Source organism: Eretmochelys imbricata, chromosome 12 (assembly GCF_965152235.1).
Source record: "Eretmochelys imbricata isolate rEreImb1 chromosome 12, rEreImb1.hap1, whole genome shotgun sequence".
Lineage (NCBI taxonomy): Eukaryota > Metazoa > Chordata > Testudines > Cheloniidae > Eretmochelys > Eretmochelys imbricata.
In genome coordinates, this window is record NC_135583.1 from 7,183,616 (window position 1) to 7,208,839 (window position 25,224).

The 25,224-nt window shown below is 46.1% G+C and overlaps 1 protein-coding gene across 1 annotated transcript; it reads right to left on the minus strand.

Moving 5' to 3' along the window:
- Positions 1-3,290: 3,290 nt before the first annotated feature.
- Positions 3,291-25,224, minus strand: DRC7 (dynein regulatory complex subunit 7). Its single transcript, XM_077831172.1, has 17 exons — positions 25,097-25,224; positions 24,326-24,500; positions 22,942-23,067; positions 21,460-21,654; positions 20,889-21,047; positions 19,594-19,812; positions 17,970-18,095; positions 16,602-16,674; positions 15,080-15,208; positions 14,007-14,135; positions 10,037-10,263; positions 8,439-8,654; positions 7,680-7,790; positions 5,696-5,806; positions 4,192-4,386; positions 3,573-3,712; positions 3,291-3,384 (listed from the first exon to the last, which is right to left on the minus strand). The coding sequence occupies exons 1-17, from the start codon at positions 25,222-25,224 to the stop codon at positions 3,291-3,293; spliced, it is 2,553 nt and encodes an 850-aa protein (XP_077687298.1).

A 25,224-nucleotide genomic window follows, 5' to 3' on the forward strand; every position in this document is an offset into this window, starting at 1 on the left:
CCCGCTCCGCGGCAGTCCCGCCAATCAGAGCAGCCCATTATCCCCGCCGTTCTTCGGCCGCCCAGCCGCCGCCGCTGCTGAGGTTTCGCGCCCCGCCTCTCCAGGCACACTGACCAATCACCGAACACGAAGTGGGGTCAAAGCCCGCCCGCAAGGATGAGCTCTACCAATGACAGATCGGTTGGTCGCCTCAGCAACCGCGGAATTCCTGGCCACTCCCAGCGGGTCTTGCTGGCTGAGCCCCTACTAGGTAACCAATAGAGAAGGAGAGAGAGCCCCCGTGGGATGGTGTAGCCGTGTCGCCGCCATATTGGCTTCGGGCAGGCAGGTTGGACATGGCTTATCCTGACTGTTCCGAGGGGAGGGCCCTGAGCGCCATTGCCCCTCCCCCCGGGGCCAGGCTGGCGTAACGGCCCCTGCCGCGATCTGGAGGCTGCCCCTGGGGCTACTGGCGCGGAGGTGGGGTCGTTGAGAGCCCGGGGCGCGGGGGCAGCGTCCTGCGAGGGGGGCAGAGCTGGGCTGGCAGCGTGAGGTGGCGCCGCGCACGGTCACGAGAGATTGTGGCGGCGCGAAGGGCGGAGCGGGGCCACGCGGGAGAACGGGCCGGGGGCCGGACGCTGACGCCAGCCCCCTGGAAATAAGAAATGAGGCACAAATCGTTGCGGTGAGGGTGATACAACCTCTGGGGCAGACCACCGGCGGAGGTCGCGGACTCTCCGTCTCCTCGTGTCTGCGCAGCCGGCCTGGGTGCCTCTCTGTTAGCCAGAGACAAGTGACTGGGCTCAGTACGGGGGCAACTGGGTGAAATTTAATGGTCTGTTATATACAGGCAGTCAGACTGGGATGATTTACTGGCCCTTTCTGGCCTTAAAATCTATCAAGAACAAGATTATGGTTACATCTTGAGGAAATATTCCGTAGCAAGAGAAAATGGCCACGTTTCAATGACCTGTCCTGTCCCAGTGCATCTGCGAACAGCCCCCTAATAATGCTACAGTGTTTGTGGTAGGCAGCAGCCCAGTAACCGATGGGCCATCTGTTCTCTGGCCTAAGCTGTGTGCTTCAGAGCAAGGAGTAAATCCCCTCTCCCCTTCCAGGTTTCAGGGTGACAGCCGTGTTAGTCTGTATTTGCAAAAAGAAAAGGAGTGCTTGTGGCACCTTAGAGACTAACCAATTTATTTGAGCATAAGCTTTGAGCTTATTATGCTCAGATAAATTGGTTAGCCTATAAGGTGCCACAAGTACTCCTCCCCTTCCAATGCCCCACGTTGGGGTATTCTAATATTTCATAGCAGAATGTGTTTCTGACTTCCCCAGATGGTAATCAGTATCTACCTGTGTGATTTGGTGAACTATCTGCAATGTGAATTCCCATGAAGTTATTATAAAATTGTTACTTTCAAAATTGCTGTATCATGAATACCACTTTGTCTGTGTATATCCATGATTGCTTACAAGCCTTTCAGCTTGTACCTCCCAAACCAGGTTCAACAGTGGGTCATTAGATTTCTGTGACCACCTGTTAAGGTTGATGAAGTTCCTTGGGACAGTGGGTTTGCTGGTGCTGGGAGAAGATATGTACTCTTCTTGTCTGAAGGCAGTGGGGAGTGAAGAGACTGGAAATTCACCAAACAGAACAAAAAGACAGAGGTGACAAAGCAGGAGGTTATAAAAGGACTCATGGTGAGGCTCAGAGAGGCAAACAGAAAGTTCTGGGCAGGAGGAAGGAAATGGATGGACCAGCCAAGATCAGAGTAAATGAGCTGGGGCAGGAGGAGACTCCTTATTTCAGAGCCCAAGTCATATGTTGAAACAGAAAGACCTTGGATGGCCGCAGACAACCCTCACCTCAGCCCAAAGAAAATGCTCAAGAGGGAATGCTTGATTGGACTTGTGACAGCCTAGTTAGAGGGGATAATTATAGGTAATCTTTTGAGGATTGTGAGTTGGATTGTCTTCATACTTGTCTATAAAATGCCTAACACTCTTTGGATGAAGAAGAGCTCTGTATAAACTCAAAAGCTTGTCTCTCCCACCACCAGAAGGTGGTCCAAGAAAAGATGTTAGCTCACCCACCTTGCCTCTCTAGTATCCTGGGACCAACATGGCTACAACAACACTGCATACAAGAATAATACTTAGCATTTATATAGTGTTTTCCATCTATGGATTTCAAAGCACTGTGTTTCCAAAACACTTTATTACCTAAAGTTCCCTTGATTAGAAATGCACTCTGGTTTACTCCTGACATTTCCTCGTATCTACCAACATTTGTGAGCTGTAACTGGGGAGAGTGAGAGAGAAAAATAAAGATGCCTTTTCCTTTCTAAATATATTTTTCTAAAAAAGATGTTTTGTAGTGACAGTAAAGAAAATGGTTGATATTTTTCTTTAAAAATTTTTTGGGACTACGGGATTTCTGGCAAATTCTATCAAATAACAGCTGTTCTACACCTTACTGCCTTTTGTAATTAATGAATAATTCTAATGATGGTCACTGAATTTTTATATTTGTGGAAAACCAGCAAGTATATAGTTAAAAGATTTCACTGGTGGTCTCAGTTATATAGTCGAAACAGTAGTTCCCTGCACATCCAGAAATTACTGGATTTCAGAAGAGTCAACTCTTTAAATAATGCAGTCTCTCAAAATCAGAGAGACCAGGTGGTTGAGGTAATATCTTTTATGGAACCAACTTTTGTTGGTGAGAGATAGAAGCTTAATATATCTCTAGATATCAGCAATCGTGTGAAGCAAATGACACAGGAAAAAACGCTAGTGTCCAACATGTAACCTTGACCATAGCAACTTATAAAGTAAGAGGCTAAAGATGAGGGCTCATTTAGACTGCAGAACTGAACCATAAAGACAACTGTATTCTATTCTAACCAAGCCCTTTGACTCAATTGTAATTTTAGTGTAGGTGGGCCTTAAAACAGCAAGGTAACAAGAAGAAGGCAGATATACAAGTATGAAATAATAAAACAGGACATAAGCCTCACTAGGAAAACATTTAATGAAAAAAAAAGGGATAAATGAAATGTGTGGAAATGAAGGTACTTCTGCTATTATATCCTCTACACTACAGTGGAGATCCCAGCAGCTCCTGGAGAAAGCTGCAGAGGGGCCCTGGGGGAAACTTGATCAGTCAGACCACAAATGGTTCATTGAACACAAGTAGGAAAAAGATGCCACATTTCTCTCCAGTAGCTCGTATGGTTAGCTCAGCCAACTCTGTGCAGGTTTCTGCACTGATTCCCAGTGACTGTTGTGAGGGAACAGGGACTATATCAGACATTAAATTTGAGATACTCAGTCAGGCGAGGATCCTTGCACAATTTCTCTTCCAGTTCTATGTATTTCTGTGGCGCCATCTCTTTGTGCCTAAAATAAGGAGGAAATCAGAGGAAGAAGCTGGATTGTATTAGATGATATTGATATTAAGTGGAATATTTTCAGATTATGAAATTATCAAAAATTGAAATGCAAAGCCCCAGTGAATCTCCATCTGTAGATATCCCTTAAATCACTCCTGTCAGACTGCCACACATTCATTAAATACTTATTATTACCTATTAAGCCGTATCTCCAGAATGCGGATACGGAACATGGCATCAGAGCAGTAGGTTAGGTAGGCATCCTCATCCTCCAAGGTCATAGAGAGCTGGTTTTGCTGGTACCACTGTTGTTTCTTCTGCAACTCCTGTGTCTCCTGATAGGAAGAAGGAAGAATCAGGGTATTAGAGAGAGAGAGATACAGAAGTAGCGTATCAAGATTAAAGGAACCAAAGGAAAGAAAAAAGAACAAAGAAGAAGAAATGTAATAAGTCAGAAGCAATAAATGAGATTAGGGCATAGAAAAAGTAAGCAAAATATGGAAAGCAAGGGAAGGAGAGAGAAACGTAGAAGCGCTGCCTCCTTGGAGATAGGAGACATTGGGGGTCAAATTCTGCTCTGATATAAGCTGGAACAAATCTACTGAATTTGGTCCTAGGGCTATCTGCCCTTTGGTCTCCTTGGGTAAAGACAGAGAAACATGAGGGCATATATACTGCCTCCTCCTAGACAGATGTTGGAGGAGTGTTGCTTTTTCACTTGCTGTAAAATGAAGAGAGAACCCCACATGTTTCCCAGTCCCAAAGCAAAAGAGACCAAGCCAAAGGAGTGGACAAAGAGAAAGTGGGTGAGAACCTTCTCAAAGCGAGCTTGGATGAGGTTGGCCTTGTCAATGAGATGGTGCTTGAAATCATTCAGGCAATCTTCCTTGAGGCGTAGGGCTTGCCACTTGGACATCTTCTCTGTGCTTCCCATTTGAATCAGGAAGGGTGCCAGGTAATCTAGGTCCTGCTCCACTTGTCGCTGTCTCTCTTCTAGCATCAGACGCTCCTGGAGGGTAAGGGTGAGAAGAATTATGCCCCAAACATCCCTGTATAGGGCACTACCATAACAAAGGACAGACTAGCTGTGCCCCCACTGCCAGGGACATGACATAACTCACCAAGATTTGACCAGAGGTGCTTGCTTTTCACCAGCTGTTTCTTGTACCAACCATTTCCCACATAAAGCCCCAATCTGATTATTATTCTGTTTCCTAGTTTTTGGCTGTGCTTTTCAACAACTCTCCCCATTCTCCTAGAATACAAAGCTTGTCCCATACATGAAATGTCATCTCCTCTGGTGTGAGAAGGGCCCCACAAGGTACACTGTCATTCTGGGTTTGAAGTGGCTCAGGGTGGAGGGATGTGTTACATTTGAAACCTTTCTGAGCGATGTTCACCTGGTTGAACTGGCTGACAAATGTTTGCTTCTGGACTGCTTGTCTCAATTTTCTGTTCAGTCCATAGGTGCTTGACACTTAAAATCTAGTATCTCTTTTTATTACCTTTCTCACCAGGAGAGCACCTACAGTATTGTTCTTGGAATTTATTATTGCAGTTGTGCCCAATACAAAATCCATACCAAAGAAACGTCTTGTAGAGAACTGGAATTTGTAAGCAAGCCACGTAACAACCTCAGATAGCTAGACTGGAATATCCTTACTTTTGTCCAGAAAACTCATATGGGTATTAATTCCTCAAGAGATATCCTGGGCCAAAATCAATATTGTTGTTATAAACAGGACTAAGAATGGTGGAACCATCTATTCCAAACCTGGTACTCAGGGAAGATGTTGATATTTTCCCCAACAAAATGAACCCTGGCTATGGAGCAGATTTGGATACAATTATCAAACTCCTCACCCAGCTCCAACTACAATTAGTTTTATCATTATTAATTATTTTATTTATTTTATTACACAAAATAAAGTTGTCGGTTTTTTGGACATGATTCTTCCAGAAAGTCATAGGCACAAGGAGCTAGACCTTCAACTAATATAAATTGTTTTAGCTCCATTGAAGTCAATGGAGGTATGCCGATTTACACCAGCCAAGGATCTCACACAGGGAGTTTTAATGGTATAAGAATGGGCTCTGGAGATAGCCCCTGAGAAGGGAAGAATTTGAGCTGGATTTTTTTGTCCACTGGTAATGAACTCTGAATCCAATCCTGATAAAAAAAACTTGAACTGGATATTGCTGATCCACTCAACAGAGTAGGTTTATCCCATGGTTCTTACTAAAACCTGCCTTTAATACAAGAGGTAGAAGGTGGGATGAAAAATTGTGTTAGTTTGTTATTAGACACCACTGCCTACCATTGTCTCTCGCTGTTGTTTGCTCTTTTCATTCCTCTCTGTATCATACATGGAAACTGTCAGTTTGCTGGCTGCTGCTTCTTCCTCCCGGATCTTGAGAATTTCTAGCACCTTCAGTGAAATCAGAAAATGAAAGACCCCCTGACATTTCCTCAAAGTATGAAGCCCTCCACTTGGTTTGTCTGCTTAAAAGAACATATGCAAGGGTCTTTGTGCAAGGACTGTAGTATGAGCTTGTATACTATTAGCTGGGGAGCAGCATGTATGTATTCAATGCTGAGGATATATCAGTGTGACCAAAAGAAAATAATTTTCTCAGAATACTAATAACAAGAACTTTATGTTGTTTTACGATTTTCTACAGACTCTTTGATAGAATTATCAAATCTATTCACTCTTTTGGAGTCCAAACTCCCCATTGGCTCTAAAAATTGCAATGTTCGCTTTAAGAAAAGGAGGACTTGTGGCACCTTAGAGACTAACAAATTTATCTGAGCATAAGCTTTTGTGAGCTACAGCTCACTTCATCGAATGCATCTGATGTAGCTCATGAAAGCTTATGGTCAAATAAATTTGTTAGTCTCTAAGGTGCCACAAGTCCTCCTTTTCTTTTTGCGGATACAGACTAACACGACTGCTACTCTGAAACCTGTCATAATGTTAGCTTTGGTATATTATATCTCACCAATATAACCATAGGCTAGCCTGCTGATGTGTCAAGACTGAAAGAGTCCAAAAAGTAATTTGCTGGAAACCAGGTTATACCCTTCACTGTTCTGCAATATGTACTACTACAATCCATTTTATCTTAATAATTATTGTTAATACCTTGCATTTTCACAGCACCTATTATCCAAGGGTCTCAAGCCCCTTTACAAATATTTAATTAAAGAAGCCCCATATTTTAAAGATATGGAAACTGAGGCACTAGGGTCTTAAGTGACTTGTTCAAGGATACACAGCACGTCATTGGAAGAGCTGGTATTAGAACCCAGATATCTTGATTCCCAGTCTAACCTCTAGACTTACTGCCTCTCCTGTTCTCCCTCACTCTTTCCTCCTCTCCTATTTCCTTTTGTTCTAAAAAATATGGTAATACCACTGCAATCCTAAGAAAAAATCTAGTTGTGTTATATATAGAATAAACAATGTGTAAAATGTGAACAATAGGGTTGTAGTTTCATTGAGGTATTCTGATGACATTATGAACCGTGGGAATGAAAGATGGGTGTCCAAAACCCACTAATGGAATTATAGATCCATAACCCATGGACCTTACCCTAGTATTTTGGTGGCCCTCTACTTTGCCACCAGGCTGGCTCCACAATCCTCTTCATTCCCTAACCAACTGCTATAGGGCTTTCATCACAGCAGCTTTCTCACCTTCAGATTCAGTGACCTTCTCTTCACATGCTGGAATGGCTGTGCTCAGTCAATCCTCTCCAATCAGTGCCATGGGAATGGATTTTGCTACATGCGGTTGCAATGTGTTACTCATTGCAATCCATCTATTTTAAGGTAATTCTTCCCTACAGATAACACAGTGATGGGCACCTAGATAGTATGGCCATGGGTACCTTAGAAGTGCTTAGTAACTAGATTTTAATCAATCCAACTTCTTGAGCTCTCTCTTCTTCCCTGCTGTGGTCAGCAGCCAAATGGTAGATGCGCTGCTAGATATCCCAGTATGTACCCTTTCTGTGCAGATTCTTGCTCTTAGATTATCCCCTTCCCCTAGAATGTAGAACAAGAACTGAGGATGATTCTTCATAAACATTCCAAAGAATGATTTCCACAGAACAAAGGCAAGTCATGATTTGTATATTCTGGGGTGTGGACCAGCATTGTGTCATTAGAACTTTGATCACTGTTTAGTTACTAGATAATATTTGAACATATGGCATAACATGAAGAGATGGTAAGTTGAACCTGGCACCAGACTCCTATCAGACTTTGACATTAGCAAACAGATTTCCCCCATCACCTCTGTTTCAGACTCCCAGACTTGATGCCTCAACTGCTTTTCTTCTTCCATTAGCTTCAGCATCATTTCGTACAGATGGAGCAGCTTCTTGTTTTTCACAGAAGACCCCACCTAAAAACAAAAACGCCAGTGTTGGATGGCAGGAGTCTTCCAGACACGTGGGACCAGATCCTCAGCTGGTATAATTTGGCATAGTTCCACTGACTTCAATAGAGCCATACTGATTTACACCATCTGAGAATCTGGCCCATGGTTAACAGTTAATTTAGCCCTATCTAGGTTTTGAATCTAACACTTCACTGAGCCAGAAAGTGTATTGTTCACCTCTTTGCTGCTGCTGCTGTGTGGCTAGAAACAGTCTTCTGCACACTTGAGGTCACAGTTACAGTCTGCGTGCTCTTTTCAACGCGAGAAAAAATTACAACCTTTTTAAAAAGCATTCAGATTGCAGAAAAAACCCTGAACTTGGGCAAACTAATGGATGGGAGAGTTTAGGACAGATGGCAACGTCACATAGCAAGTCCATGGCAGAAATGGAGAGAGAACCCAGGTGGGTATTCCTGACTTCTTGTCCCCTGCTTTAATCGCTCCCCTGAGAGAGAAATGCAGAGAGATTTCAGCTTTCCTTTCATGAGCTGCCAGCTTTGAGCCTCAGAACTACAGAAATTGGGTCTCCCCAAATCTCAGTTAGTCTTCCAGCTTCTCTTTGTGTCCTTTTGAGCTAAAAACCTCCAAATCATTGTCATACTCTCTCCGTACCTGATAGCTGATGCACATGTCTGAGGTCATGATGACCTTGTTTCCCTTATTATCCACATCCTTCCATTTGATGAACTCCTTCTTTGAGGCAGTGATGTAATCGTCCTTGCAATGATACGTCAGCATAATCCGCCCCTCCAAGATCATAAAGATGCGCTCTGCTACATCTTCATCAGCTGGCTTTTCTGGGTTCCTATGGAACTGCTCCTTGATTTGCTAGGAGGGTCGGGAAAAGAGAGAGAAACCAGTCAGAATCGAACATATGGCCTAGAAAAATGACAAGGTTTGTGGGGATTTGGATGAAACAGGTGGGAGACAGAGATCCCAGGTGAAAATTGGGCCCCACTCCAAATTCAAGGTCTCTCTATAACATGATAAAGATTTGGAAGAAGGAACTATGTTCAGACTAGGACAGTGATGCTATCACTCAATGCTAGGATCAGGGTCCTACTGTTCTCGCCTGTGACTACAGTGTGACGGAGAAGGAGCAGAGTCAGAGCTGCTTGGTGCAACAAGCAGAGTTGCTGCTTATTGGAGCAGATTATACCCCTCAAGCACAAGACCAGAGTTGCACCATCCACTCCATGAGGCATTATGCCTTGGAGAGACCCAGTGCCTCCCAGAGCTCCCCACATGCAGGGGGGGAAAGGATGCAACCTCCCCCTTTGAGCACCTGTCCAAGAACCAGCCATGCTCTGGCCCTATATTAACAGGTGGGACATGTGATCCATGCTTCAGGGGGTCAGATGTGGGTGTGCCCCCTCCCCCATTATCAGATTTGGTTTTGGGGACTGGCAGGGAGATGGAGGCTCAGTATGGGGAGCACAGGGTTCACCCAACTGAAAGAGCTGACTTCAGCAGAGGATGGAAGGACTATGTCATGGAATGCCAAGTGAAGGAGAGGGTGCACTGGAGTGGACACCCCAGATACAGATCTCATGCATCTCCGTCTTACAAGCTCTCTGCCCCAGTGAAACAAGGCAGGACCATGGTCCTAGCAGCAAAGGCTGGTTTCGAGGTCTTATTGTGATAAGCAGTACCAGCTGTTTTGGAGAGGGTCATTATTATGGCTCTAATTCAAGAAAGCACTGAAACACATGCTTAACTTTAAGTACATGCTTAATATCCTTCAATGGATTGGGATGCTTTCCTGAATTAGGGCTTCTATGACTCCCTGCTACTGACATAGTGCAAATCAGAGTCCTGGTCTTCTTATGCAGAGCTATAGACACATTTCATAATGAAACCCCAAACCTGGCTAGTGTGGGGCTTGAACATGGAAACAAGACCAGTGGAGTATTTTGGGGTCCTTGTGAACATTTTTTGTCCAAACTCATAGCTAAATCTTTTGTCTGGCACAAATTTTCAAAGACTTAGTATCATTTTGGTTGCTCAATGGAATTGGTCAATTGGAGTTGCTCATGACAATTGGTCACATGGTGGGGTTTCTGGGTCAGACTAGCCCATATGCAAGGCTCATTTCTCTCGTTTGGAGTTTTGCCTTGGCTATGCCAAGTGAAAATGAATCTGAACCTTCACCCAAAACGGTATATTCCATACAGCTCTAATATTGGTAATGCCCAATATTTCCCTTGTACCACTATGGGCCGGGCGTTCAATTCAGTATTAATGAGGACCATCTGTGCTCTTTTTGTTCTTCTGCCAAACTCTGTGTGCCGGTAGTGCAGGAAATCTGACCGCCCTTCAAAGTATTCCGTCATCTCTTGGGCATTTTCAACCCGTTTCTGAAGGCCATCTACTCGTGTCTCGCTGTAAAACTCCATGGTGCGCTCAGTCTCCGGCTCCATCGTCTTGTAGCTGTGCGCTAGGAAAGCCAGAGGTGCTGTGTAAATCTTAAACTGTAAGAATGACAGCGATGATGAATACAGACTTGCAAAATATTACTAGGCGTGAGCAAGTAGCATCTCTCGTGACAAGATTTGCTTTGTGATTGCCCCACCAGCCACCATACAGCCTGAATGTCCCATGCACCTGTACAGGAGAGTAAGAGAATGTGAAGCGCTCTATACTTTTCTGCACCAGCATGCTGTGGAAAGCAGCATTGAAGGACAGCAGCATCCACAGGGCCACTGCATCCTCCCACTCATCTGGGCTGGGAGTAGGTGGAGCCTTGATTTTACCCCTGGAGGCCTCCATGTGTGCGGCTGCCTTGGAGGTACATGCTGCACTAGGTTTATGGCTGATACAGGGTATGTCTGTCCCAGAGCAGGGGAAAACTAGGAGGCAAATTGTGACTTTGAGATTTGTCTAAACAGGATAGTTCTACCAGTTAAACCAGTATAATTATGCTGGTATAGTTAAACCAATAGTTAGATGGGTATAACTCCCATGTCACTGTTTTCAGGTTAGCTAAAATCCCTTCCAAACCAACATAAAGTGAACTGGGGTGGGGGGAAGCTATTCTTATACTGGAATGTGTGTCCACATAGCGAGTTCCATCAGAATAGCTATATTGGTTTAAATTCACCCCTTGGTTTATATTGGTATAACTTCCACATTTAAACAAGCCCCGAGTAACAATCTGGTTCCTGATCTGCCCCCGGGACAGGGCAACAATGCAAAACTGTCCCACATGGGGCTTGTGGCAAAGCCACAACTGATCCCGTAGTGAGAGGTGGAGGAGTAAAGCTTGCGCATGAGCTGATAAATTTTCATTGGTTTTGTAAAGCTGTAATAACACTTGGCATGTTTACAGGACCTTTTATCCAAAAAGACTTAAGAGCTCTTTGCAAACATTAAATAAACCTCCAGCCAAGCATTCAGAGGAAACATAGGAAACTCTATTATGAACCCACACTCTAGTTCTGAGAGTGCTGGGTTGTAGCCCATGCTGATCCCACATAACACTAGAAATGTAAATACCATTTAAAAAGTTAACCATTTAAACTAGGGCTGTCGATTAATCACAGTTAACTCATGCAATTAACTCAAAAAAATTAATCGCAATTAAAAAATTAATCACAGTTAATTGCAGTTTTAATTGCACTGTTAAACAATAAAATACCAATTGAAATTTATTAAATATTTTGGATGTTTTTCTACATTTTCATATATTGTACCTGTGTTGTAATTGAAATCAAAGTGTATATTATTTTTGATTACAAATATTTGCACTATAAAAATGATAAAAGAAACAGTATTTTTCCATTCACCTCATACAAGTACTGCTGTGCAATCTCCTTGTCATGAAAGTGCAACTTACAAATGTAAAATTTTTTTTGTTAAATAACTGCACTCAAAAAAACACCACCCAATGTAAAACTTTAGAGCCTACAAGATCAATCAGTCCTACTTCTTGTTCAGCCAATTGCTAAGACAAACAAGTTTGTTTACATTTACAGGAGATAATGCTGTCCACTTGTTATTTACAGTGTCATCAGAAAGTGAGAATAGGCATTCGCATGGGACTTTTGTAGACAGTATTGCAAGGTATTTACGTGCCAGATATGCTAAACCTTCGTATGCTCCTTCATGCTCTGGCCACCATTCCAGAGGACGTGACTCCATGCTGATGACGCTTGTTAAAACAATAATGCATTAATTAAATTTGTGACTGAACTCCTTAGGGGAGAATTGTACGTCTCCTGCTCTGTTTTACCCACATTCTGCCCTATATTTCATGTTCTAGCAGTCTCAGATGATGACCCAGCACATGTTGTTCATTTTAGAGCACTTTCACTGCAGATTTGACAAAACACAAAGAAGGTACCAATGTGAGATTTCTAAAGATAGCTACAGCACTCAACCCAAGGTTTAAGAATCTGAAGTGCCTTCCAAAACCTGAGAGGAACGAGGTGTGGTGCATGCTTTCCGAAGTCTTAAAAGAGCAACACTCAGATGTGGAAACTACAGAACCCGAACCACCAAAAAAGAAAATCAACCTTCTGCTGGTGGCATCTGACTCAGATAATGAAAATTAACATGTGTCGGTCTGCACCGCTTTGGACTGTTATCAAGCAGAACCCATCATCAGCATAGACGCATGTCCTCTGGAATGGTGGGTGAAGCATGAAGGGACATATGAATCTTTAGCGCATCTGGCATGTAAATATCTTGCAACCCCGGCTACAACAGTGCCATGAGAATGCCTGTTCTCATTTCAGGTGACACTGTAAACAGAAGCAGGCAGCATTATCCCCTGCAAATGTAAACAAACTTGTTTGAGTGATTGGCTTGATCAAGAAGTAGGACTAAGTGGACTTGCAGGCTCTAAAATTTTACATTGTTTTATTTTTGAATGCAGTTTTTTTTGTACATAATTCTACATTTGTAAGTTCAACTTTCATGATAAAGAGAGTGCACTACAGTACTTGTATTAGGTGAATTGAAAAAATATTATTTCTTTTTTTTACAGTGCAAATACTTGTAATAAAAAATTAATACAAAGTGAGCTCTGTACACTTTGTATTCTGTGTTGTAATTGAAATCGATATATTTGAAAAAGTAGAAAACATCCAAAATATTTAAATAAATGGTATTCTATGATTGTTTACCAGTGCGATTAATCTTGCAATTAATCGCAATTGATTTTTTTAAATTGCTTGACAGCCCTAGTTTAAACGATTAAATATATTTCGTTTAAACGGTTAACCAGCTGGGGCCGATCCAGACGGCGTGGCTGGGGCTCCTGTGGCTGAGGCTGCTCCAGCTGGGTGGGGTGGCTGGGGTCACTCTGGCCGGGCAGCACTTCTCCGGTCAAGCGGCACAGCTCGGGCTGCTCCAGCTGGTGCGAGGCCATTGGGGTCGGCAGGCTGGCCAGCACGGGGTTGTTGGGGCCAGCTGGCAGGCCCAGAGGTTAATGGTTAAGGCATATTAACCAGTAAAACTAATGCTTATGAGTTAACCAGTTAACATTTTACATCCCTACGTAACACTGTGCTGGCAGGGCTCTGGGATCAGCTCTGACTGTGAGGGGAGAGTTATTTCTGTTAAAACCTTCTTGGGTGAGATCTTTGTCCCTGCTCTGATCCCTTTATGCCAGGTAAAAAGGCTGGAGCAGCATAAAGGAGCTCAGTTCTGCCTGGGGAAGGATTCTCCCCAGTTTGGAGCTGCAGAGGACAACCCAGGCTGCCTTCTGAGCACCCCTTCATACTCCTTGATGTAAGGATGTGCTGGGGGCGGGAGGGGCATTTCAGAGGTGAGATTGCCGCATGCAATGCTGTAGAGATTTCAGGTAGCACTGTGGCCCATAGGAGAACTGGAGGAGGCTGCTATATCTTAGGCCCCCAGGTCTGTCTAAGTTACATTGGGGACCTCTCCAGACCCAGGATACCCCAGGACTGGGAAGGTGCACACCTTAGCACCCCTTCCCCTGGGTTGCAAGTTGTGAATTTCACCTCTTCAGTTTCTTGCATGGTAACTAGTGCTTACAAAGGCTCTAGAATGAAGCCTTGAACCTTGCCTGGTGGAGGATTTCTTTTGTTGCTGAACCAGGTGAGTGTGTCCAGTAGTTTATAGTCCCATGATTGGCCTTTTGGCCAAACCTAGGAGGAACTGTCACTGGGTCGCAGAGAGTACACAGCTGCGGATGGGTCTGAGCTTGTGTACCTTTGAGGCCTTGGATGTGTCCCGGGCTGAAGTACTCCGTTGTCACCTCTGTTTTTTTATTCAGTTGTCTCATGTTCATCATGTCCTCTCTATTTTCGAACCAGCCCTTCATCTCCAGCACTCTGACACCTAGAACGAGAAAAACCCCATGGCACAACCATGTGGCCCCTTGAAAATCCTAGACTTCAGACATTCCCTGGTGATGGTAACACAGGAGGTAGGGGAGAAAAAATTAGGCGACTTGTGCTAAAGGAGAATGCTGGGGAAAGGAGGTCGTTTGTCCAGTTAGGGGCTTACACCCTACTTCCTGGACCAACTGCTGATAGACATGACTTAGAAATAAAGAAAGGTCTTTAGTTAAGCATAGCACACACTGTCCCCTTCATTTCCACAGCGATTGAGCTGCGTGAGTCCCCTTCACATCAATGGAAGACGGGGTGATCAGTTAGCACTATACCGCTGTTTCTCAACAGGAGAAAACTATAGGCAACTCCTGCTCACAATTCAGGACTTGATCCTGAGAGGCGCTGAGCGCTCTCGCCCGGTCCTGCAAAGCAGTTAAGCAGGTGCTTAATGTCAAGCAGGGAAGTGGAAAGGATTACTAACATGCTTTAAGCAACGCACATGCTTAAGTGCTTTGTTGGATCAGGCCAAACTGCTCCGGGCCTGGATGGATCACGCCGTCAAACAGCACGGTGACTGCACTACTTGTGACCCATGGTGCTTCCCAAACCTGACAAAGCCCTTGAGAGTAGCTCTGAATCAGACCCAGAGGTACGAAAGGGATCAGTGATACCGACCAGCATTGCAGTTACAGCTTAGGATAGATTTATAGGCTCCAGTAAGAGTCCCCAGCCGTGCTGGAAGTTTTAGGGTTTGTAGGGGAGCGAACAGGGCAGCGTGAAGAAGGGGTTGTGGGAGCGGAAGAGGAGAAGCAAGAAGTGTGAAAGGAGGGGGAGAAGGGATGGGAGATACAATGGCACCTCTCTATCCTATTCTTTCCCCCTCCATTGCACCCCACCCCATTGTGTATCGTCTCAGTGGACTCGTGCTGATCATTCATCTCCCCTTACATTCCGGGTCCTCATAGACGGTGAGGCGTTTGACCAGCCCATTGCTGTTCAGGTAGGGTGCCCATTTCTCCAGCTTTGCGCTCTTGTACTGGATCACCTTCTTCCCTTGGGGACAGCGGGTCTCAAATTCTGCAGAGGGCAAGGAGAAGGATTTAGCCGCAAGAGCTGAGAACACAGGAGCAGAGTTGCTTGTGTTTAACAGCTGCTGCCAACACTAAAAGGAATTCACATGGGGGAAATAAAGGATGCAAGAGGAATGATTTGTTCCTTTGTCACATTCAGCTGCCTGAGAATGTATTAACATCCTTACTGGGCAGAGGGAACATTGTTCCTGATACTCTCCGTGGCTGCAGGAAGGTGATGCACTTTCAGAGGGGAGGAGGGGGAGCCAATCTGGTGGGGTGCTTAGCCCCCTCTGCTGACTTCAGTGAATGTTGAGAGCACATAGGAGCTCACAGGCCTGGGCCTGATCCAACTGTCTCTGGGAGCTGGATCGGGTCTTTAATTTGCATAGTCATGACATACTGCAATGGATTGGTATTATCCTTTAACCTCCCTGTATCTTCTACTAGTGATAATTAAATTAAATTAGAAAAGAAAGACACAGCCCTGGGGGTGCGGATGCCAGAGGGGATTAGCAATGGGATGAGGAACCTTTCACTTCTCTATGACTGGTTAGACTATGGGCAGTACCTTCTGAATTACCTCCTGAATTTCCCATTTACAAATCATTTACCTAGGGGCTGCTCTTGAATAAAGTTCTTACTAAATATAAGAGGTTTTCCTCTTATAGCATCCCCTGTCCAAGGATCGCAAAGTACATGAAAGAATTAAGCTTCAAAACACTCCTGTGAAGTAGGCTATTAATTCTATTTTACAGATAGGGAAACTGAGGCACAGAAAAGTTAAGGGACTTGCCTGAAGTCACACAGTAAGTCAATGGTAAAACTAGGAATAGAACCTAGATCCCCTTGCTCCCAAACCTGGGCTTTAACCACTAGACACATATAATGATTAATAACACTTTGTACTGCTATAGCACATACATGATAATGCATCAATTGCAATGAACATGGGTAATGCCAGGAAAGAGATCCTCAGAGGCAGAATTCACACAGCTAGCAGGCAAAGGAAGAAAACAGGTCCTATGTCCATAGTGGGAGCAGAGGTTCCCAATTTAGGATGAGATAGTAGGTTCTGGGAGAATCCATGGGCACAAAACACAGCTGTGTAATTAAATAATAATGAAAAGGAGTACTTGTGGACCTTAGAGACTAACAAATTTATTTGTCTCTAAGGTGCCACAAGTCCTCCTTTTCTTTTTGCGAATACAGACTAACACGGCTGCTACTCTGAAACCTGTAAATAATAATGGATATCCTAATTATTGTGTATCTTGATTTATTGCTATTTCATTGCTTGACTTTGTCCAGTATGTTACAATAAAGGTTCGTTGCAATACACAAAATTGTATCTATTGCCATCAGAAAAATATAAAACAGGGTAAAGGAAGAACAAATACCTTTCCGAGATATTTGAATCAGGTCCACCCAGGATGGTGGCATGTCAAAACCTTTCTCCTCCTCCTCCTTATCCTATCAAGACAGAGCAGGGGTTTCCATGAGGTGGCCAATGCCCTGAGTGGAGCTAGTAGTACTCTCCTGCCATGGCAGGAAGCACATTTGTCTCTGGAAATACTTGTTATATTAGCCTGTGGTTCATGCAGGTTATACACATTCCCAGGTGATGCAGCCGTACTGTAAGGGACGGTTTATTTGAGTCATACACACTGCTGAGGATACAGTCGTGCACCAAAGTATGGTTTATACAGTCCTAGTTCCAAGAGACACACGAGATATTTATGCATGTGAGTATTTGCATCCAAAAGCTCACACCAAAAATTCATACAGGTTGTTTAGTCAGTAAAATCTCAGCTGGTGGGACATTTCTGACCCTATAATTTTGCAGAGTGGGTGCTATTTTATGCTTCAGAACTAATTGCTCTAGGATTTTTCCACTGGAACTGCATGGCTGTTCCATTTAAAGAAACTCTGCTATGTTCACTCCATCCAGAAGTCCCTCACACATTGCCACAAGCAGAGCCCAGCCATGGCCTAAAGGACTCCACTTGCTTTGGGTTTAAGATCATGCTGACCGTGGAGACGCTCAGGTCTGATTGAATATGGCAGTGCTCGTTAGAACCAATGACTTGCTTGTTTATTTTGTATAATCTGAGAAAGGCACTCACAGACCATGGTGATGGGCATGGTATAAACCGATTAGATAAAGGGAGAGACTGTGTTGATGTCATCCCTACGCTATCACACTGTGTCCTTCATACTAAGATGTTGTTCCTCTCAACACACAGTATTTTCTTTTGTGAATGGTATAAGAGCACATGCGTTATTTCCAGGCCCCCCATTGCCATGTTCCACCAGCCCCAGGGAGAGGAGAAGCAGGGAGAAGGGGTCCTGAAAAATTATACATTTGAATTTGATTTTTAAAAAGCAGTTTTATGCTGGGCAGGCTTGTGCCCTTCAGGGCACACGGGCCTTGAACATGGGTCCCGTCCATCAGGTCTCCCAGCAATCAAAGCTTGGCAGGCGCTGTCCCGTAGCAGATCAGTGACCACTTAGGATGCCACTGTGCTGCAAATCATGGTCACAGGGAATTACACAGTAACAGCAGTGCTTGAATTCAGATCCTCCTGCTCCAAAAAACGCATCCCTTGAGCTGAAGGAGAATGTCTACTAGCCCTATAGGATTGAGGCAGTGAAGTACCTCTGATTCTATCCAGCAGAGGGCAAAGGCACACATAGGCGTAAGTCCAGTTCATTACAACATCACTCCCCTCTATCAAGAAGCGCTCCTAGAAACATAGGAAACTTACAAAATCATCCAAATCCTCATCAGCTAACTCCTCTTCTTCCTCCTCTGGGAGCAACAGAAGGGGCTTGTCGGTCCCCAGCAGCATGAACTCCCACCGCACTGGGTCCCCGAGGTCAAAGGTGAGATCCTAAGCAGGACAGAAGAACCAGGGTTGGCCACAAAGGTGTCTTCAGCTTACGATGCTAATACCAAGAGACATATGACCTGCCACGGAGCACTCAGCTGCATGCTACTCCCGCTCAAGCAGCAGACATTCAGAACCTGTCGGTACCATGTGGAGTTCTAAGGATTTTAGTGGGGCATTAAATCCATCCTTAGTGAGGGACTTATTGAATTCCTTTGGGGAGGAGCCACTGGACCCAAGACTCGAGTGAAGACAGGGGACAACTAAGGAATAACAGGTCTGGGAGTGGGAGTCATAGGTTCAAAACTAAGGATCCAGAGGGGGACACTGAGCAGAGAACCCCAGACATAGGCGCCGACTCCATGGGTGCTCCGGGGCTGGAGCACCCACAGGGAAAAATTGGTGGGTGCTCTGCACCCACTGGAAGCTCCCCGCCACCTCACCTCTGCCTCCGCTCTGCTCCGCCTCCACCCCTGAGCGCGCCCCTGGGTCCTGCTTCTCCCCCCTCTCTCCCAGCGCTTGCGCCGCGAAACAGCTGTTCCGCGCGGCAAGCCTGGGAGGGAAGGGGGAGGAGGGGGAACGCAGTGCTCTTGGGGGAGGAGGCGGGGCCGGGGCGGGGATTTGGGGAGGGATCCAATAGGGGCAGGGAGAGGCGGAGTTGGGGTGGGGCCAGAGGTGGGGGGGGGCACGAGCACCCACCAGCACCAAAAAAAGTTGGTGCCTGTGACCCCAAACAGCACCCACTGCTCCTCAAAGCTGTCTAGGGAGCCAGCGGACTCCATCCAGTGGAAATCTGCCCAGACGCATGAGACCAGGGAGGAACGGAAATAGGCCCCACAGTTGCAGAGTACCTCCCCTTCCAACATCCTCCTCCTGGTATTGTCCATGGCCACTTTGGCAGCTTGTCAGAAGCCCAAGGGCTGCACCTCTTCACTAAAGGCCCTGGATGCAGTTCAGCACTGCACCGGTGCAGGGACTGAGTGGAAGCAGCTTGGGGTTCCTGGTGTCAACTGGAGTATTCCCAAGGGCTGCTCTAACTTATGCACTGGCTGTCATGGCCCCACAGCTGGGGAATAGCGAGGGTGTAGAAACACCTTTGCCACGTCTCCTCCCATCCCAGTCTATCCCTGACGTGCCCCTGGAATCCCCCCTGTACGGGGCCCTTGTTGAGGGAGGGGGCATGCAGCCAGCTTTGCCGGCTGGGGATATTCCCAGCGGATGGGCAGCAATAGTGGCTTTACGTTGCTGTAGCCGGTAGGATGTGCCTGCAAAGTGATCAAAGAGCATTGCTGAACTGGGCCCAGGCTTACACCCTGGCTCAGACGCTCGCGTAGAGGGCAGCTGCTCTGACTTCTGATCCTAAAGCCAGTGTAAGCAGAGCTAAGGGGGCGGGATGGCAAGTGAAAAGTGGGCAGCCGCATGGGTCTCCATTTTCCCCATGCCACCGAATCCAACTGCTCGCTCTCCCGCAGGGCAGGAACCATTCAAACGGGAGAGTTACCTTGCAGCCATTCCAGCAATCCTGCATGTTGACCCAGTAGTTCTTGTGGTTCCAGATGCTTTCGATACCGAGGAAATGGTCGTCGGAGGTGCTGTAGCTGTGTGCTGTGAAGGGATCAATGAAGAAGCTCTCCGGCACCTCCCGCTTCCCCGACAACACCAGAACCCAGGCATGGATACGTAACCCGTACAAAGGGTCCGGCGTTGGCTTTTCTGCTTCCTGCAGTACAGAGTAATGATCAGAAGGTATAATCCAACACAACAACAATTGTGCTTGGTCATTCTCTGGTACTGTTCTGCCATGGCTCTCCAGGTGCCACACTGATTAATGAAACCTCACGGCCCCAGCTGTGAAGTAGGTAAGTATCATTAGCCCCGTGCTATAGTAGGGAAATTGAGGCACCGAGCGGGGAAATAGTGTGTACCCAAGGTCACTCAGTGGGTCACGGAAAGAACCAGCAATGGAACCAGAAGTTCTGGCCACATTCCCTCTTTATATCAGCTGGAATTCTTCCCAGTTAATCAACTTGCTAAATGCCAGGCCACTATTTACTGATATGGGTACCAAGGTGGCACTGAGCCAGGGACAGAGCGTGAACCTGGGAATCAGGGACTCCTCCAACCCAGATCCTCAATGGATGAAAATCAGGAAAGCTTCCCAGAAGTCAATGGAGCTAGGCTAATTTACACCAGCTGAGGATCTAGCCCCTGGCTTTTGTTCCCCGTTCTGCCACTCTGCGTGTGCCCCTTTGCAAGCGGCTTAGGGTCAAATTTTCAAAAGCAGCCACCATTTTTGCCTGCCTTGGTTTTGGGTTGTCCAACTTGAGATGTTTAGGGCCTGATTTCCAGCGGCTCTGAGCCTCCACTATTACTTCCAGTAGATGTCAATGGAAACTGCAGGTGTTCATCATCTCAAAAAATCAGTGGATACTTTTTGAAAATCTAGGGCCCAATGGCACCGTGCCTCAGTTTCCCCATTCACACATCGGGGCTAATATTACTATCTGTCTTGGAGGGGGTTGTGAAGATTAACTTAATATCTGAAAATCTTAGAGATGTAAGGGATTGTATATTGACGCATATTACAGGGCTACCTCATGCTGTCTTTCCCCAGGCTAAATGCTCGCTGACAAACACAGTGACTTACCGGCCCACTGAAGACAGTGGAGGCTGAGGGTATCTCACAGACCAATGATGTGAGGTAGCTAGCAACTTGATGAGTCGGTCACTAGCTGTGTCAGGGATCTTGCTGCTGAGACTTCGGAGTAAGATGGAGATACATGAACATTTACTCACCATGACCCTTTCCTCTTCCTCCTTCTGCTTCTTCTTTTGTGCGGCTTTAATATCGGCTTCCTTCTTGGACACCTGCTGGAGCTCAAACTTGCTGCGCAGGTCCCGTGGGGGCTTGACTGCGTACTTCTTGGCTTTCTCCTTCACGGGCTCTTTCAGGACCTGCAACCACAAGAGCAGAGGGCTATGGAGCCTTTTTTAACCCAAAAGGGATCTAACGGAGCCCACTGGACAGGCAGATCACAGACACCCCTTGGTGCTCAGCTCCCTTAACATTCTATGGTTTAGTACTTCATGGATCTGGGGTTCAGTAAACACTGAGAGCCCAAACAGGCTTCTTCAGTGGAAGAGTGACATGGAAAAGAACTCAGCAGATCACCCAGGCGTAGAGAAGACCAGTTACATGGACACTGCCTTTGGTTCAGATCATTTACACTGGAGCCCCCATTCGGAACCAGAGCGTGTTAAACAGAACGCAGTCACAGACTATGGGAGGCCAGTCACATTCAGCATGCCTGGCCCGTCTCACTGCATTGTGGCTGACTCGCCTGAACCAGTGAGCTGGGCTCCTCACCTTCTTTGACTTCTCCAGCAGTGGGCACACCTCCCTGGTCTCGTCCATCATGCAGATCTCCCGGGTGGCATAACCGTTCACACAGTAGGCATCGTAGCCCGCACCGATCAGCAGGGAGCACAGTAGCACGCTGAAGCCAAAGCAATTCCCCCTTTGGTACTTCAGGATTGTGGTCGGGGAGGGAAGGTAACTGGGCTTTAAAGAGCAAACACGTTTCCTTGCTTAAAGTCTTATTCCCGTCATCTTGGTCTGTTTACCTCCACCCTCGAATCCCCTCCTTCTCCAGAAACAAAGCACAGGCTCTCAGACACACTGAGATTCTCTGGGCCAAACACTGCAGAACTACAATGGGACTCACACGTAAATAGCTGAGGAGAGAACGGAGCCCTCTGGCTCACATGCTTTCCCTGTTAGCGTATTCCCTGTATCTATCGTCCCTGCACGTGAAATAACTCTGCCTGAGTTCACTGTTTCCCCAGAATTCTCTCCTTTGTAGATTCCTTTGCTAGGAAGCCATGTGGGCTAATGGATGGAGTAGAAGGCTGGCAGCCAGGAGACCTGGAGTCTAATCCCAACTTTGACACTTGCTGTGTAACCTTGGGCAAGTCACTTCACCCGTATGTGCCTCGGTTTCCCCATACATTAAATGGAGATAATGATGCTTTCTATGAGATCTGTCAATGCAAGGAGCTAGAGAAGTGTCCGGATTTGATTTTTGAATCCCACACCAATTTGAACAACTTAAAGCCGCTCTTCAGCAAGTATAAATCAGCGTAGCTCCATTGCTCCGTGGGGCTACACTGATCCCCACCAGCTAAGGATCTGATCCATCATCTCTAACCATGTTACCAGTCCCTCTCTTCGCTCTGCAAGCCTCTGTCAGGGCACCTCAAAGTCTTCTGTGGAGCTAAGAACATCCCATCAAGTGCCTCATAACAGGTCACCAAGACCTACCAGGTTCTGTCCCTGTATATGCTACTCCTCTCCAAGGCAAGCAGCCTCCCAGTCCTTGGAAAGGAAGCCTGATACTTTAGCATGCAATGAGCCACCAGCTGATCTCCATTGTACACGCCCACTTCAATGGAGCTACTCTGGTTTTACATGGCTGGGGGTAAGACCACGATCAGGCCCAGTAGGCTAGATGGAGGCTTGTGTGCACTGTGCATATTAGTTTGGGAAGCCCAGAGTCTCCACTCAGCAGTTGGGAAATGATCATGCCTGTAACATGGTCGTATGCCCAAATAATGCACATGACAGGACTCACTGAAGTCAATGGGAGATTTGCCTGAGTAGGAGGGAGAAAGGGTTCTTAACAGGCTCTCCTGGGGAAGGAGTTCCTGGGGGGGGTCAAAGGGCAAGACTCTTCATAGCCCCATAACCGGTGTGATACCCTGATGAGAAACCCATTACTGTTAATGATGTGGGACTCCCAATGCGCCAAGGGGGGCAACTGGAAGACTCAAAGGAAGTGCCACGTCTTACCGGCGTGATGGGCGATGAGAGGGGCTCCATGGTGAGATAGTCAGAGACGAACTGGGCACAGCCATCCCAATTGTACAGCTCCGGGTAAGGCTGCAGGGTCGGGCGCACTGTGGTGCTCACAAATTTCTGCAGCAAGAGGGTGTCGGTTAGCAGATACGCGGTGGGGAAGCCATCAGAAGCGGCATGTAGAGCAGGTGACAGGGAGGGACTCCGGGGCCAGCTGGCCAGAGCTAGTGGCCAACTCCTCTCTCAAATGCAGCAAGCGTTTGATCAACCTTCTTGCTCTATTACTGACTCTTTCTGAGATGGGAAATACAGTGGGCAGAGAAGCCATCTCACTACGGCTTCTGAAATATGTCTCTGTCTGTCTCCCGCCTTTGTCACTTCTTGGCTGGACTACAGCAAGGGGCTAGACCTGGCCATGAAGCCTTCAGCACTGAGGTAACTGCAACTAGGACAGAGCGCTGCAGCACCCAACCACAGGAGGACTGAGCACACCCAGCACCCAGGGCAGTCAATGGGAGTTAGTTCAAGATGCCCATTGCAGGATTGGGCCCTTCCCCGCTACCTTCTAATCTCAGGGAAGCCTCACATCTATTGCTACACATCTGGCAGCTGTGGGGCATAGGAGGCTTGGATGTTTCCAGCTTCCACAGGTTGCGTCTGGCATGTTGTCAGTAAAAATTCTGAACACTGGATCTGCCCAAGCTGAGCTGCAGAACTGGATGCTAGCTCTGTAGCTCAGGCCTGTCCCCACAATGGGCCCAGACAGGACCCCATATTTCAACACCCAACATCTGGAGAGCTTCAGCCTAAGATCCAAATCTGGATCTAAACTTTGTGCCTCAGACCTCGCTCGAGTGCTGAGTAGATTGTGGGGTCTTCAGAGTTGATCTCTTAGACTCAGGTATTTCTTTTAGTTTGAGTCACTTCTTTTTTCTGTTCCCCAAATGTACTGTATGCTGAGTGTACAGTCAGTGCGATGGGTATACAGGCGATGTGTATAACTGCTGTGTCAAGTGTGCGGTTGGTATGGTGGAACTACAACTGGTAGGATGGGTGTATAACTGGAGTGCTCGGTGCATACCTGGGCACTGAATGTACAATTGGTGGGTTTTCAGCACTGGTTGTGTCTATTGCAAGGGAGCACATGGGACTGGCCCTTGGTCAATTCTACTGCTAAAATATGTTTGCAGTAAAAAATACATGCAAACGAATAAAAAGATAATCAACATAGAAAGAAAGAAAGAAAGAAAGAAAGAAAGAAAGAAAGAAAGAAAGAAAGAAAGATCTGACTGTGCAGAATTGCACATAGTCCATATCATATGCTATCAAATGAAAGCAAACCCAGATTGTCCCCAGCTGTCTCCAGATGTTCCTTTACCTCCACTCCACACTCATTTAATGGATGGAGAAAGAGTGGCTGGCGATCTGGGCAGAGATGCGCATACTGTCGATGGAAATTGTCAGCTAGTTGAAGCAGCATCTGCTCCTTGGCAGAATTCGTCTTGTAGGAGGCTGGTAACTGGGAGGTGTCAATGGAATTCCAGTCAAATTCACTTCATGCGGTGGGAGGAGACAAACAGAGACGGATAATGAAATAGTGAGATTCAGATGGGTTAATCCTGTCTGAAGAAACACTAGGGTCTCTCTTCTATTATTTTCCAGCAGAATTGGTGCAAATTAAATAACTTTGAAAGCGCACAATTCAAACCAGGAGGGCATGAAGCACGACTATGCTGTTCCCAGTGATGGCAAGTGAGCTGCACAGCCCCGTGGGCCTGTAAGTATCTTCCTATGATATCCGTAAAGCTGATCCAATGGGGAACACATGAAAAATGCAATTTAGAGAGCCAGTTAGAGCGCGGCTTGTGCCATGAAGCCTGAGGGTTTAGCTCCCTTCCAGAACACCTGTTTTTTTTTAGTCCTTACTCTGATAACTCTGGAGATTCCCATTATCCATATAAATGTACTTTTTTTTAAAATCATGCTGAGCAATTGGCCTTGGTGCTGTCTTGTGGCATGGAGTTCCACAAACTAGCTGTGCATTGGTGAGAATAGATCTCATCTTAGCTGTTTCAGAAATGCAGTCTGTCATGTATTCTTGTCTATCTATCTGCCTTTCTCTCTCTCACACACACACATTCCTACTTACGGTACAACATTTGGGATATGGACTTTGATCCTTGACAACTTCTCTTCCAGGTCTTGGAGTTCATTACTAATCACAAGGACTTTCTTTTCTTCTTCCTCCTGTTCCCCATTCTCTCTCAGGACCTCCAT

Coding starts and splice junctions, on each gene's coding strand:
- DRC7 (XM_077831172.1), bottom strand. CDS start 25,224: ATGGAGGTCCTGAGAGAGAATGGGGAACAGGAGGAAGAAGAAAAGAAA. Junction 21,655..22,941: donor TCTCATCGCCCATCACGCCG/GTAAGACGTGGC, acceptor TGCTCTTTAAAG/CCCAGTTACCTTCCCTCCCC. Junction 7,791..8,438: donor ACATGTGCATCAGCTATCAG/GTACGGAGAGAG, acceptor TTTTGTTTTTAG/GTGGGGTCTTCTGTGAAAAA.